At 41.8% G+C, this 14468-nt stretch overlaps 2 protein-coding genes across 3 annotated transcripts in view; both read left to right on the top strand.

Moving 5' to 3' along the window:
• kiaa0586 (KIAA0586 ortholog) overlaps positions 1 to 14468 on the top strand; it is a 490003-nt gene that overhangs the window by 128237 nt on the left and 347298 nt on the right. The window lies entirely within an intron of this gene.
• irf2bpl (interferon regulatory factor 2 binding protein-like) lies at positions 10631 to 14177 on the top strand. The gene has a single exon (XM_048537552.2). The coding sequence runs from the start codon at positions 11554 to 11556 to the stop codon at positions 13534 to 13536; it is 1983 nt and encodes a 660-aa protein (XP_048393509.1). The 5' UTR covers positions 10631 to 11553; the 3' UTR covers positions 13537 to 14177.

The raw sequence follows: 14468 nt of genomic DNA on the forward strand, positions 1-14468 counted from the left end.
TTTTGATGGCTTTGCATTATGATTCTGTATTTGGCTAGTTGTGTGCAATGAACTGGAGTCGGGAATTATTCCCAATTAGGCTGAATACTTGAAGTTAATTTTACTTTGTGTTAACTTCAGTCGTGAGTATAGTTAAAGGTGAAAAACCAGGAAGTTCCTGACTGATTTTCCCGACTGATTTTCCCTTCTTCTTCAGTACAATCTTCGAGGTCCCATATGGTAGGATCGTTAGATCACATGGAATCCAGGGAGAGATAACCAACTGGATACGTCATTGGCTTAATGGTCCAAGACAAAAGGTGGAATTCTGTGACCAGTGGTCTACCTCAAGGATCAGCTCTGGGTCCACTGTTGTTTGTTTGTTATTTATGTCAACGATTTGGATGAGAATATGGATGTGATTAGTAAGTTTGCAAATGACACCAAAATTGGTGGTATAGTGGACAGTGAAGAAGGTTGTCGTAGAGTACAAAGGGACCTTGATCGGATGGATTAATGGATCAAGAAGTGGCAGATGGAGTTCAACTTGGATAAATGCAAGGTGTGGCAGTTTAATAAGGCAAACCAGGACAGGACTTGCACAGTTAACAGTAGGGCTCTGGGGAGTGTAGTTGAACAGAGGGACTTAGGGTCGCGAGTTCATTGTTCCTTGAAAGTGACATCATAGGTAGACAAGGTGGTGAAGAAGGCATTTGGTATACTGGCCTTCATTGGTCAGATCACTGAATACAGGAGTTGGGACGTCACGTTGCGTCGTACAAGACATTGGCGAGGCCACTTTTAGAATAATGTGCATACAATTCTGGTCACCCTGCTATAGGAAGATGTTGTTAAACTAGAAAGGATCAGAAAAAAATTACCAGGATTTGCTGGGACTGGAAGGTTTGAGTTTTAAGGAAAGGCTGGGTAGGCTGGAACATTTTTCCCTGGAGCACTGGAAGCTGACAGGTGACCTTACAGAAGTTTATAAAATCACAAAGAGCATAGATGTCGTGAATAGCCAAGGTCTCTTTTTCAAAGATAGGGAAGTCCAAAATTGGAGAGTATGGGTCTGATGTGAGAGGGGAAAGATTTAAGAGGGACTTGGGGGGCAACATTTTCATGGAGAGTGGTGTGTGTATTGAATGAGCTACCAGAGGAAGTGGTAAAGATGGGGACAAACATTAAAACACATTTTGACAGGTACGTGAATTGGTAAGGTTTAAAGGGATACGGACCAAATGCAGGCAAATGAGATGAGTACAGTTTGGGATACCTGGTCGGCATGGACGAGTTGGACCGACAGGTCAGTTTCTGTGCTGTATGACTCCATGACTATTTATTCTAACACCAAAAGATGCAGCACTGAAGCACATGCAGGACATGAAATTATGATACTCCCCGCCCCCCCCCGCTCCGCCCTTCACTCCCTAGATGTTCCATAATGCTAGAAAACATTCGGCCTTCCCCATTTAAGTTTGACATTGTTTTGGGAAATCTGTAGTAATGAGTAAAGCGAGGGCATTTTTAAATCATGTTTATACAGAAATCTGTCTCTTAATTGACTTTTAATATGAGGATTGGTTTTAAGTTATCCCAGAGCAGTGTTTTTGAGTAGTAAGACTGCTAATGCTAAGTTTTGGGCACAGTGTGTTTTTTGTTTTTAGGTAATTTCTGGGTCAGTAGACAGTTAAAGGGGCAGAAATGGCTTTTAGCAGGGCGATGTGCTCTTCCTGTTAGATGTGTACGAGATTAGGGAGAATTTGAATGTTCCTGGAGACTATGTCTGCAGGAAGCACATTTGTTTGCGAATCCTATTGGACCACATGGATCATTTGGCGCAGCAGTCAGAGGCAACGAGATTACAAGAGCAAGGAGGTGTGGCGGGTAGCAGTATGGCAGTTTCAGGAAGGTAAAAGACACTGCAGATACAGTCAGGTAGTTGGTTGACCACTAGGAATGGTTGGAGAGGTAGCCAGGTAGTGCAGGAATCTCCTGTGGCTGTCCCTGTCTCAAACAGGTATGCTGTTTTGGAAAGTGGAGTGGGGGTGAGCCTTTCGGGAGTACAGCACTGACAGCCAGGTTTCTGATACTGTGACTGGCTCTTCTGTAATGAGGGGCATGTTAGGTTCCAAGTGATTGATTGTAATAGGGGACTCTCTTGTGTGGGACACAGACACACATTTTTGCGACTGTCAGCATGACATCAGGATGGTGTTGTCTCCTTGGTGCCAGAGTCAGGGATGTCTTGGAGAGCGTGCAGAATATTCTGAAAGGGGATCAGTTGAAGGTAGTTTTTCATGTTGGAACCAACGATGTGGGGAGGGAGAAGAATGAGGTTCTGCAGAGAGAATACAGGAAACTTGGGACGAGGTTTAAAAAGTAGGTCCTCGAGGGAAGCAATATCTGGGCGAGTACCAGTGCCACATGCTAGTGAGACCAGGAATTAGAGGTTTGAACAGGTGAATGCATGGCTGAGGAGCTGGTGCAGGGGGTAAGAATTCGCATTTTTGGACCAGTTGAATCTCTTCAGGGGTAGAAATAACTTATCTAAGAGGAACATGTTCCACCTGAATTGGAAGGGGATCAATATCCTTGTGGGCAGATTTGCTAGTACTGCTTGGGAGGCTTTAAACTAGTGAGAGGAGGTGCGGTGGGTAGTGGGAACCAAAGTGATAGTGGAAAAAGATGAAAGGCTAAGGCTAGTATAGTGGATAAGAGGAGAAAGTCAAATGGTCAAAGCAGACAAAAGCTTGGCAGAGAATCAGGTAAGACAGATAAATTAAACTCTATTTACTTCAATGCAAGAGGCCTGAACAGGTAAGACAGATGGACTGAGGGCATGGTTGGGAACCTGGGACTAGGATATCATTGCTATTGCGGAAATGTGGCTCTGGGATGGGCAGGACTGGCAGCTTAATGTTCCAGGGTGTAGATACTATAGGAAGGAGAGAAAGAAAGGCAAGAGAGGAAGAGAAGTAGCGTTTTTAGTTAGGGATAACATTACCGATGTAAGGGAGGACATTCTTGGGAGATCTTCCAGTGAAGTTACATGGGTGGAACTGAAAAATAAGAAAGAGATGATCATCTTGTTGGGATTGTATTATATGCCCCATCATAATCAGTGGGAAATTAAGAAACAAATATCTGATTTCCTCAACTACACTGCCTGCTGCTCTGGGAAAGTAACCAACGTAATCAAAAACTCCTCCCTTCTATCAGACACAAGATATAAAAGTTTGTATAAATGTGGGAACAGATTCAAGAATAGTTGCTTCCCCACTGTTATCAGAATTTTGAAAGGGCTTCTTTCATGTTAATACTGATCTCTCTCTGCACCTTCTCAGCAGCTGTAACATCGAATCCTGCACTCTTTTCTGTACCTTGGTACATGTGACAATAATAATCAAATCAAATGAAATTGAATAATATCATTGAATAATGGTAGGACATAAACTGGGACTGTCCTTGTGTTAAGGGCTTGGATGGGAAGGGATTTATGACATCTGTACAAGAAAACATTCTTATTCAATATGTGGATGTACCTACTACAGAAGGAGCAATACTCAACCTTCTGTTGGGAAATAAGGCAGGGCAAGTGACTAAGGTATCAGTGGGGGATCACTTTGGGCCAAGTGATCTTAACTCTGAGTTTTAAAATAGTTATGGAATAAGATTGACCTGATCAAAAAGTTAAAGTGTTAAATTGGAGTAAGGCCAATTTTGACAGTATTAGTCAGGAACCTTGAAAGGTTAATTGGGATAGGCTATTCGCAGGTGAAGGGACAGTTGGGAGGTGGGAGGCCTTTAAAAATGAAAAATGAGAATTCAGCGATCATATATCCAAGTATTACCAAGGCTGGTAGGTGTAGTGAATGCTGGATGACCGAGAAATTGAAGGTCTGGTCAAGCAAAAGAAACAGGTATAGACAGCTAAGATCGAGTGAATCCCTAGAGCAGTATAAAGGCAGTAGGAGTATTTTTAAGATGGGAATCAGGAGAGCAAGATGTGGCATTAGATAGCTTTGGCAAATAGAGTTAAGGAGTATCCAAAAAGATTCTACCAGTACAATAATGGCAAAAGAGAGAGAATAGGACCCCTTAAATTTCAATGAGGTTGTCTCTGTGTGGAGCCACAAGAGATGGGTGAGAGACTAAATGAGTATTTTGCATCAGTACTTACTGTGGAGAAGGACATGGAAGCTTGGGAAATAAAAGTGATGTCTTGAAAAGAGTTCATATTATAGAAGAAGAGGTGCTGGAGATCATAAAATGTATAAAGGTGGATAAATCCCTGGGACTTGATCAGGTGTTTCCTAGAACTTTGAGGGAAGCTAGGGAAGAAATTGTTGGGCCCCCGACTGAGATATCTCTGTCATTGATGGCCATGTGAGGTGCCTGAAAATGACAGGCTGGTGATTATGGTGCAATTATTTCAGAAAGGCTGAAAGAAAAAGGCAGGCAACTAAAGACTGGTAAGCCTTATGACAGTGATGGGTAAATTATTGGAGGGGAATTTGAGGGTCAGGTTTTACGTGCATTTGGATAGCCAACAAGGCTTTGTGGGTGGGAAAGTGTGTCTCACCAAATTGTTTGACTTTTTTGAAGAGAAGGCAAAGAAGATTGAAGGCAGAACAGTAGATGTTGACTGTATGGACTTTGCCCAATGCATGTAACAAAGTTCCGCATGAACAGACTGGTTAGTTAGTAAGATTAGATCCCCCATGGGATCTGGAAGAAGATAGCCTCTGGATACAAAATTGGCTTGAAGGCAGGAGACAGAGGCTGGTGGTAGAGTGAGTGATAGTGGGAACTGCAGATGCTGGAGAATCCAAGATAATAAAATGTGAGACTGGATGAACACAGCAGGCCAAGCAGCATCTCAGAAGCACAAAAGCTGACATTTCGGGCCCGAAACGTCAGCTTTTGTGCTCCTGAGATGCTGCTTGGCCTGGTGGTAGAGTATTGCTTTTCGGTCTGGAGGCCTATGACAAGCGGTGTGCCACAAGGATCAGTAATGGGTCCACAGTTGTTTGTCATTTATATTAACAATTTGGATGAGAATATAGGTGTGATTAGTAAGTTTGTAGATGACACCAAAATTAGTGATATAATGGACAGTGAAGGAGGTTATCTGACTCCAATGAGACCTTGATCAGAAGGGGTCAGGAGTGGCAGATGGAATATAATCTGATAACGTGAGGTGTTACATTTTGTAAGGCAGGACATATATAGTTAATGATAGTGCCCCAGAAATGTTGCTGTACAAAGGGACCTGAGGGTATAGGTGCATAGTTCCTTGACAGTGGATTTGCAGGTAGTCAAGGTAGTGAAGAAGACATTTGGCACGCTTGCCTTCATTGGTCAGAACAGTGCTGTACTGGATGTTGCTGAGGTCACTTTTAGAATACTCTGTACAGTTCTGGTCTCCTGCTATAGGAAGAATGTTGTTAAACTTGAGAGGGTGCAGAAAGCAGCCAGGTTTGAATTTTCGGGAGAGGCTGAATAGGCTGGGACTTCAAACCCATGGAGCACTGGAGGCTGAGGGGTAACCTTATAATGGTTTATAAAATCATTGTGGATAGGGTGAATATCCAAGGTGGGATTCTGAGGGTTGGGGGAGGGGGGGGGGGTGGAGGCGGAGTCCAAACTAGAAGACATAGGTTTAAGGTGAGAGGGGAGCCATTTAAAAAAGGCCTGAGGGGTCACTTTTTCAAGAAGAGAATAAAGCGTGTATGGAAGGAGCTGCCAGTCGAAGTGGTGGAGGTGGATGAAATTACATAATTTAAAACATTCTAGAGAGGTAATTGAATAGGAAGTGTTCAGAGGGATATGGGCCAAATGCTGGCAAATGGGACTGGATCTTTTCAGATGTCTGGCTGGCGTGGATAAATTGGTCCAAAACGGGTGTCTCTGTTCTGTATGATTCTAAAACAAAATGATATACATAAACAGCAAGGCAACGTTTCAACCTGTTACTCAACATTATGCTTTTCAAGGTACTCTATTACAACTCCAAAATTCCTTTGTTTGGAATGCAGGGTTAATTTTCTGATTCTTTTCTAAATTTGTTGATATGAACTTCTGTCAAGTCAGATCTATTTTTTTCAGTTCTAACAACCTGAAACTCTCTTGTCTTAGATGTTCCACAAACTAAAACCCTTTGCAATGATGACTGGTCCATCTGAACTAAATTCTTTATTCTCATCCTAGGAAAAACTGATCTCCCTTATAAATTGAACTCCTAATTCTTCTGAACTGATACTTTGAATCTTCTGGCATTTGGTTTATTGTTAACTCAGTAATATATAAACATTCTATCTATCAACACTGAGGGGAAGTTTTCCCAGGCACCTAAATACAGTCACATGCTTTCTTGATGATGATGCACCAAGTCACTGTTTAACATAACATTCTGACCTGTTTTTAATCAAAAATCTTCACAGAACTAACCCACAACCATCGGCATCTATTTAAAACCTACATATTATATACCTTTCATTACAGTTTCAGGCATTATTTTTGCATAATCAAATAAAAACATGGTGAGGATGCATTTCATTTCTCAATTTGGGAAATGAAATACCAAAGTCTCCTACTTAGGAAAAAAAATCATTACTTCCACGGTATGTCAGTTCTTTTCTTGAAATCTACAATACTTTAAAGGTCCAGTCAACTTTTGTTTTAATATTTCTGCCTGTACTTGAAAACCCATTTACTTTGCTCAGTGTCAACTTTAAACATTTCCCATGATAGAAATTTCACAAGCCAGATAAAAGAGTAGCACTCCCCTCATTCTACCTCAACCGGGTAAATCAACTTCACTGAAGCAGTATCTATTTTCCCTTGCCCACCAGCAATCCTCGTGGTCTCATGACACTACAAATTCTATATCAATTAGTTATTTGCTGAGCAGTTGCTTTGAGGTCGTTTGATTTAAACATTTGTTTTTCTAGGCAGATTAGAGAATTGTAGAACTGCAGGATGTGATATTGGTAGGAAATGATGAGGACATAAAATTTAAATATGAGAATCAGAAATTTCAATTGGAGGTGATGGGGTACAAGTGTATATCAGCAAAGTCAGGTGTGATAGTTGGACTGAAGCTATAATTAAAATCACAAACATAAAGAAAAATAGAGTGGGTAGGCAAGATAGGATCAAGATAGAAATGTTAAAGAAAGGCAAAGTAAAAAAGAAATCTAAAACAGTAATACAAGTCGAATATACATGTAAAAAAGAAAATTGTGCTACAGAGATGCTTGGCAGTAATGAAGTACAAATTCATCAAAAAATTGCTTCGACTCATACAGCACGTAAAACAAACCCTTCAGTGCAACTCCTCCATTTGACTAGACATCCCAATCTGACCTAGTCCCATTTGCCAGCATTTGACCCATATCCCTTTAAATGTTTTATATTTATATAACCATCCATTTCACTTTTAAATGGTATAATTGTACCCCCCTTCACCACCTCCTCTGGCAGCTCATTTCATACACTCACCACCCTCTGTGTGAAAAAGTTGCTTCCTTTTAAATCTTTCCCCTCTTACCTTTAACCTATGCCCTCTAGATTTTGTGTAATTCGCGAATGTTTAATTGTTAAAGGATATCTGCAGTCTTGTGTGAATTTGTGTTAGTGGCTAATTACCACAGTAACTGCCTGCAAATGTAAACATCTGATGTATCAAGCCCAGATTTCTTTTTGGGATCTGACTTGTCTAGGATCAACATCAGCTTGGATCATAATGGCTGATTATCAGTAGCACTAGCTCCAAGTGGAGATGAACACCTTCATGAAAATCACTTCTAAAAATTGAGAATTAACATGCAAATTGTCTTAAAAACCTAAAGTAAAAGATACTGTAATGCCAGTTTAGTCCAGGCAGAATTTTTAACTTTAATAGAAGTTAATCTATCGTAAATCTACTAAAAAAAACTGTTGGTTCTTTAACTAAAATGGTCGTTTTCACTGGTTAAGTATGATAACTGTTTCACTAAATAAAGATATGCCATGATGAACACAGTAGGGAAATAGTTTCACATTCACAGCTGAGTACCATATCATTTGCCAATTTTGGAATAAATCTATTTTTGGCTACAGATTAAGAAACAGGTTCAGATTATTTAAGTTTACTTTAAATTAGGACCTTGCTCTTTGCATAATGAGGACATATCCATTACCGATTATTAAGAATATGAAAACTGTTGCTCAAGGTAAAACAGTCTCCTAATGTACATTGTGCCTGCACCTTGTGTCCTATTGAAAGTAAAAAGGAAAGTTTTTAAAATTCACCAATCGTTTTTGTATTTACATTAAGGAACAGAAGCAAAATGTTTGTGTTTCATGGTATCCTTACATCAAGCTTTCCAATTTGAGATGAACTATACATGTTTTATTTTGATCTGTGAGTTTAATTATTTACAGCTGTGAAGGGGATTTTCAATCTGTCTGCCAAAATCCTGTTGACTGTATGATTTTTAAAAATCCTATTATAGCTACAAACAACTGTTAAAATTCGTTGGGGTTAACATAGGCGGACATGTGTGCATTTATTTTTCCAGGGCTTGGACATTCCCCTCATTCCCCATAGCAGTTAGTATGATCATCTGTAACACTTGATAGGAAATGAAGACTGATGAATTTCTTTAATCCCTAAATGAAGCATCGATTTTCAGTGCAAATAAACAGTAGAACAGAAGACAGCAATAATTTAGGGCTCTTAAAGGAACATTCTTATTGAATCTCTTGAAAGAAGCGAATGTTATTTTGGAACAGAAAGTATAGCAAAGAAAAAATACTAATAACTATTTTTGGCATTTCCAATGTTTACTAAAATTGGATTGCGCAGTTGTATTTTTCGTGGTCTCGCATATTCCCTTTCGCGTAGTATTCTGTGTTGAACAAGGTGGCATAGCAAGGGCGATACGAAAAAATAACCTAGCGTTATAGCCTTACTAGCATTCAGAGCTTGATCAATCTTGGGGAATTGAGAGTGGGCGTCTCAAAATAATAACTACTTCTAAAAATAAGTCCATGCGATTTAAACGAGGCCTAAGGTATCGTTATTTCAGACAAAATAACAGTGGATGCCCTCTGCCCTCGTGGTGTGAGCGGAGAGGGAGTTAGAATGTTCTTAAGTAAATTTACATTAACTATCTCACACTAAAAGCTCAGATGGAACAATGACTTCAATGTCATAATTCTGTTTTATTTTTTCAATTCTGCGTCGTGACTTGCAGTGCGTTTTTTTAAAATCGGTGGGCACGATACCATGCGTCGATAAAATGCTTAATAGTCTGTTGAGCCAAGATCCTTTGAAATGCATTTTCCATTTTTTCTTGATGTTGTTTCATGGTCGGGAACAGAGGAATAAACCGTTCACCTCATTATTTTTAAAGGGGTTAATAAATTATATAAAGCTGTAAGGTAGTCGCACGTTTTGAAGCTTTTTTTGAAATAAAAACTGTTTAACAATCCTTTTCAAGTTCCGAATTCCAGTTGTACTACTAAGATGCTTAAATACTGCAGTTTTGATATTTAAACACATTTCCGTTTTGTCAGCTTCTGGTGACACTTGCTTACATTAAAAAAAACTCTTGTGAAGTTGTGTTTACCCTGATTAAAACATTGAGTTCCCCCCAGGAATGGGATCTGAGTGTGCCACGGATCATTTCTTTTTATACAAGGTGGGGGAAGGGTGTAGTGTGAGATTTAAGTTCGACTTTAGAATGCAAGACAAAATTATTTTTCCTTTCGGAATTATTTTAAATGAATAAGTTAAATGAACTTATAGTTCAGTAACTGATATGTGTTGGGCAAATGTGGATCCGTTTCAGTGTTCACGGAAATGCATTACGTTAAAGGACAATTTAGATATGTTTTAAAATATTTTTTCCAATTGACTTTTTTTTCTGCTCTCTTTTAGATTACCTACAACCATTACAAGTTCGAGTTAAATTAAACAGTAACCAAGTAGTTATTTATTTTATAGTGCTGACGTAGCTTTCGAAGTTGATGGCCCACATCCATGTTAATAATTAAACCGTACTGTACTGGAAAAACAAGCAGCAACTCCCTCACCTCGGGGCTCGCACCATTGGGTAACTACTTTCATGAAAAGTAAATAGAAGCGTTCATTGGGAGGGAGCTTTTCGTTTTCGATTGAAGTTTACACGCACAAAATTGCACAACAGGAAACTAGCATTAGGCTGGTTATATGTGGGTGGAAGTTGCATAATTTGCTAGATATTTAGCTGGTGTTCTAACCTATGAAATTATTTTATACTTTTCTGACGTTATGATGACTCGATTTTACAATTTTCCCATCATGCTTCAAATTGCTAAGATTGTCGTATTAAAAACGGACCCTTTGCATTAGTATAGCGTCAGCCTTAAAAGTACATGCACTTGGTATTGAGCAGATTCCTACCAATAAAATGGGAGCCTACAAAACAATCGAGCTGCTTCAGTCCAGAATTAGCAGCAGAGAATGAAATGTCTGCTCATTGAGTGACTCGGTGCAAAACGCTAGGGAGTTGCGACATTCTGAAGGGAACTGAACTAGAACAAGCCCTGACGTCATGGGGCGGGACTAGAGCTGCAGCTGGGGGGGGCGGGGGAAAACCTAGACTGATTTAATATACTGTATAAAGTGCATACTTAAATAAGTAATTACTTTCTATTGTCAAGTGTTGAACTTTTAAGACGGTTAAAGGAATTCCTGTTATCATAATTTGTTTCTCGATCTGTTCGACTGGGTGAAGTACTCAAAAGCTAATTGTTTAGTCAAGTAAATGTTATTTAATTTCTATTCAGCTGTAACTGGTGTGTTGGAATTTTGTAGTTTAAATTTAGAACTTTACATTTATATACCAGCTGTACTGGTAACTAATTTTGCTTTTGAGCATAACTTCCGTGGTTAATATTTCGAATTATCACGGACCTATCCTAATAGACATTCCCGCAGTGTATTCTGGTAACTGAATTGTTACAATGGACAGTTAAAACATTTTTTGGGCCAGGAACCAGTTTCTATTCCGTTACAACCGTAATCTGTCTGAAATTGCTAGGTGTTTTGGAGTAAATCATGTGCACGATGATCCGGCTACTCTCAGGGACAGGGGCTGAGAGACTGGACTGTACATTCCTCAGAAATGCTTTTGGTGTGTTTGCTGGATAGAGTCAAATCCGCAGTGTTTGGTTCTGTACAGTAGTATACGAAGAACCAAACTGCTTTAGTGACTACGTATGCATATAAAGTTTTTTTTTAAGGAATAAAGTATAGTTTTGAAACTTTGATAAAGGGTAGTCAGCCGAGACAAGCCACATGCTTTAGACGGTGGGGGTGGGGAGTGAGGCTGCGCTTGCGTATTGGCTGCAGAGCGGCGGCTGACGTCACGTGGTGCTCGGAGAAGCTGAGTGGCGGGGCCGGGAGGAGAGGAGAAAGCAGACAGAAGAGCAGGAGAAAGGCAAAGAAAGCGAGGGAGCCTAGGCCTGGCCATAATACCGTACGAAAGGGCCACCGCGGAGAGACCCAGAAAACAATCAAATCTGAACATCTTCCGCATCATGTCCGCTGCACAGGTGTCTTCGTCCCGGAGACAGTCGTGTTATCTCTGCGATCTGCCTCGCATGCCGTGGGCCATGATCTGGGATTTTACTGAGCCCGTCTGTCGCGGCTGCGTCAACTACGAAGGGGCCGATCGCATCGAGTTTGTCATCGAGACGGCGCGCCAACTGAAGCGGGCTCACGGTTTCCAGGAGGGCCGCTCGCCAGGGCCGCCTCCTGTCAAAGTGCAGTCCTTGGGTGGCAGCAAAGAGGCGGCTCAACAGCTCAACCACGTCGACGGCTCGTCCAAAGGGCCCCAGCCGCCTGTCGATCGCTATTCTTTGAGCGAGAGACCCCGATTCGAGTACCCGAGCCTCGCCCATGCTGGCAGGCTTCCCAATGGCCTGAGTGGACCCAACGGATTCCCCAAACCTGAGGACATTCCGCCGGAACTCAACCGCCAGAGTCCCAATTCATCACGAAGAAATCATAACATCGTGCCCCCGGGCCCCGTCACAGTGCCGCCCAACTTGCTGCCGCAGACCACTTTAAACGGTCCGTCCGCAGGAGCTCTGGGTCCACACGGGCTGCTAAGCAGGCCGTCTCCTTCCAGCAGCTTGGCCGGGACATCGGTGACGGTCAGTAGTCAAGTCCTGAGTGATGTGAACAAACGGCCAGGCTCAGTGTCCAGCAGTGACCAAGAGAGGGAACTCAAAGAGAAACAGAGAAATGCCGAGACTCTGGCTGAGCTGGGCGAGAGCTTGAGAAACCGCTCTGAGGACTGGGTCAACAAGCCCAAGATCGTGCGGGAGACGCTGCTCACCCTATCCAACTGCAATCCCTTCGATGTGCGCTTTAAGAAGGATCACTCTCTTTTGGGCCGGGTATTCGCCTTCGACGCCGTCTCCAAGCCCGGCATGGACTTCGAGCTGAAGATCTTTATTGAGTACCCGAGCGGTTCGGCCAATGTCTTCTCCAGCGCCTCGGGAGTTGCCAAGCAGATGTACCAGGACTGCATGAAGGATTTCAGCAGAGGCCTATCGTCCGGTTTCAAGTACTTAGAGTATGAGAAGAAACATGGCTCGGGAGACTGGCGCTTGCTGGGTGACCTGCTGCCTGAGTCGGTGCGTTTCTTTAAGGAGGTGGTGGGGGCCGATATGCTGCCGCAGCCCCATATAGACGCCAATTGCCCCATTTTACCCACCGCCCTGTGTAATATACCCCGGCCCCCGCCCAACAGCTCGAGAACTGGGATGCGCAAACGCAAAGCGTCTCCTGAACCCGATTCGGAAACAGGCAGTGTAAAGCTGGAAGAGCGGCAGCAGCAGTGGCTGTCCAACCAAAATGAAGCCTTAAAGCTTACTATGGCGGCATCAGGCAGTTTTGGCTCAAGTGGTGTGGCTCATGGGGGTTCCGCTCTGCCACCCAACCGGACCACCCCTCCCGAATGCAGCGCCCAAAATGGACAGTCGCCCATGGCTGCCCTCATGTCCGTGGCCGACACCCTTGGAAATGCCCACTCTCCAAAGGACAGCAGCAATTCGGTACATTCAACCACGAGTACCAGCACTCGGAGGAATAGCAACAGCCCCGTGTCCCCTGCCTCGGGTGGTGGCCAGCGCCGCATGGTGTCCAGGAACGGGGATGCTGCACTGTCCGTTGCACCACCTAACAACCATCCCAACCCCAGCATTGACCCCGTTCATCCCCCAAACATTCCAGACTCACCAATGGCCAACAACGGGCCCCTGTGCTGCACCATTTGTCATGAACGTTTGGAGGATACTCACTTTGTGCAATGCCCATCAGTGCCCAATCATAAATTCTGTTTCCCATGTTCTCGGGAAAGCATTAAGGCGCAGGGGGCAAATGGAGAAGTTTATTGCCCCAGTGGAGAAAAATGCCCTTTAGTAGGTTCGAATGTCCCTTGGGCATTCATGCAAGGAGAGATTGCTACAATCTTAGCTGGGGACGTTAAGGTCAAAAAAGAAAGAGACCCATAATTTCTTAACTTCAGTAATTGAAGTAAAATGTGAATAAGAACTAAAAGAAAGTTAGTCTTATGTATAGACATTTTTCATTTCCATCGTATGTTTCTATATTTTGAAACAAGGTATGTACTCTTCTTCATTTGAAGGATGAACCTGGTTTTGTTTAAAGAATATCAGATATTATTGCTTAATACTGTTTTCACTTATGGCAGTGTGTTGGCTAGGTACAGAGCATAGCACTTAGCAATTAACGCTGCTGGTGTGTTTTTGTAAATGTATGCACTTCGCTGAATTGCCAAGGCCAGTGTTGACGTCTGCAGAAATGCAAACAAATTGTTACAAGAATGGTTACAGTTAGCTATGTTACGAGCCCTGGAGGTAATCTCCTACAAAGTGACTTTTTTTAAAAAAAGGTGAGGGGTTCTTTTTATTAGTTTCCAAGGGCAAAATATTTCATTTTATGATTCAGTGACCTGAATTTTTTATAATGTGTTCTTTTGCTTTATGGATGCACGAATGCTTTAAATAGTAGAGCAAAATGCTGTACTGTATATGACAAAACTGCTCTGTTTGTTCTTTATACATTTCTGTAGTAACAGAAGACTGTAATGTGCCTTGGAACTGAATAAATTGTAATAAATTCGATGAATAAGCTCCCTGACTAGTCAATTTCTTTACAGATCGTAAGAAATGTGAACAAATTGGATGTGGATACCTAAGAAAAAATGGTTGCCTTATCTTCAAAGCTACATTAATCTATGTCAGAGAGTCGTTCTTATTATTAAATAGATACTATCTCTGCAATGTTTACTTGGCAAAGAGCCGACATGTTTTGAAATCACCTGAAAATTATCTTCAAAAATAAACTGCTGATTCAGGCTTTTTCATTCACTTTTTTAAAACTTTGCCAAAACCTGATGAGTTCCACTGAAACAAAATATGAA

This window comes from Stegostoma tigrinum, chromosome 10 (assembly GCF_030684315.1).
Source record: "Stegostoma tigrinum isolate sSteTig4 chromosome 10, sSteTig4.hap1, whole genome shotgun sequence".
Lineage (NCBI taxonomy): Eukaryota > Metazoa > Chordata > Chondrichthyes > Orectolobiformes > Stegostomatidae > Stegostoma > Stegostoma tigrinum.

Coding starts and splice junctions, on each gene's coding strand:
- irf2bpl (XM_048537552.2), top strand. CDS start 11,554: ATGTCCGCTGCACAGGTGTCTTCGTCCCGGAGACAGTCGTGTTATCTC.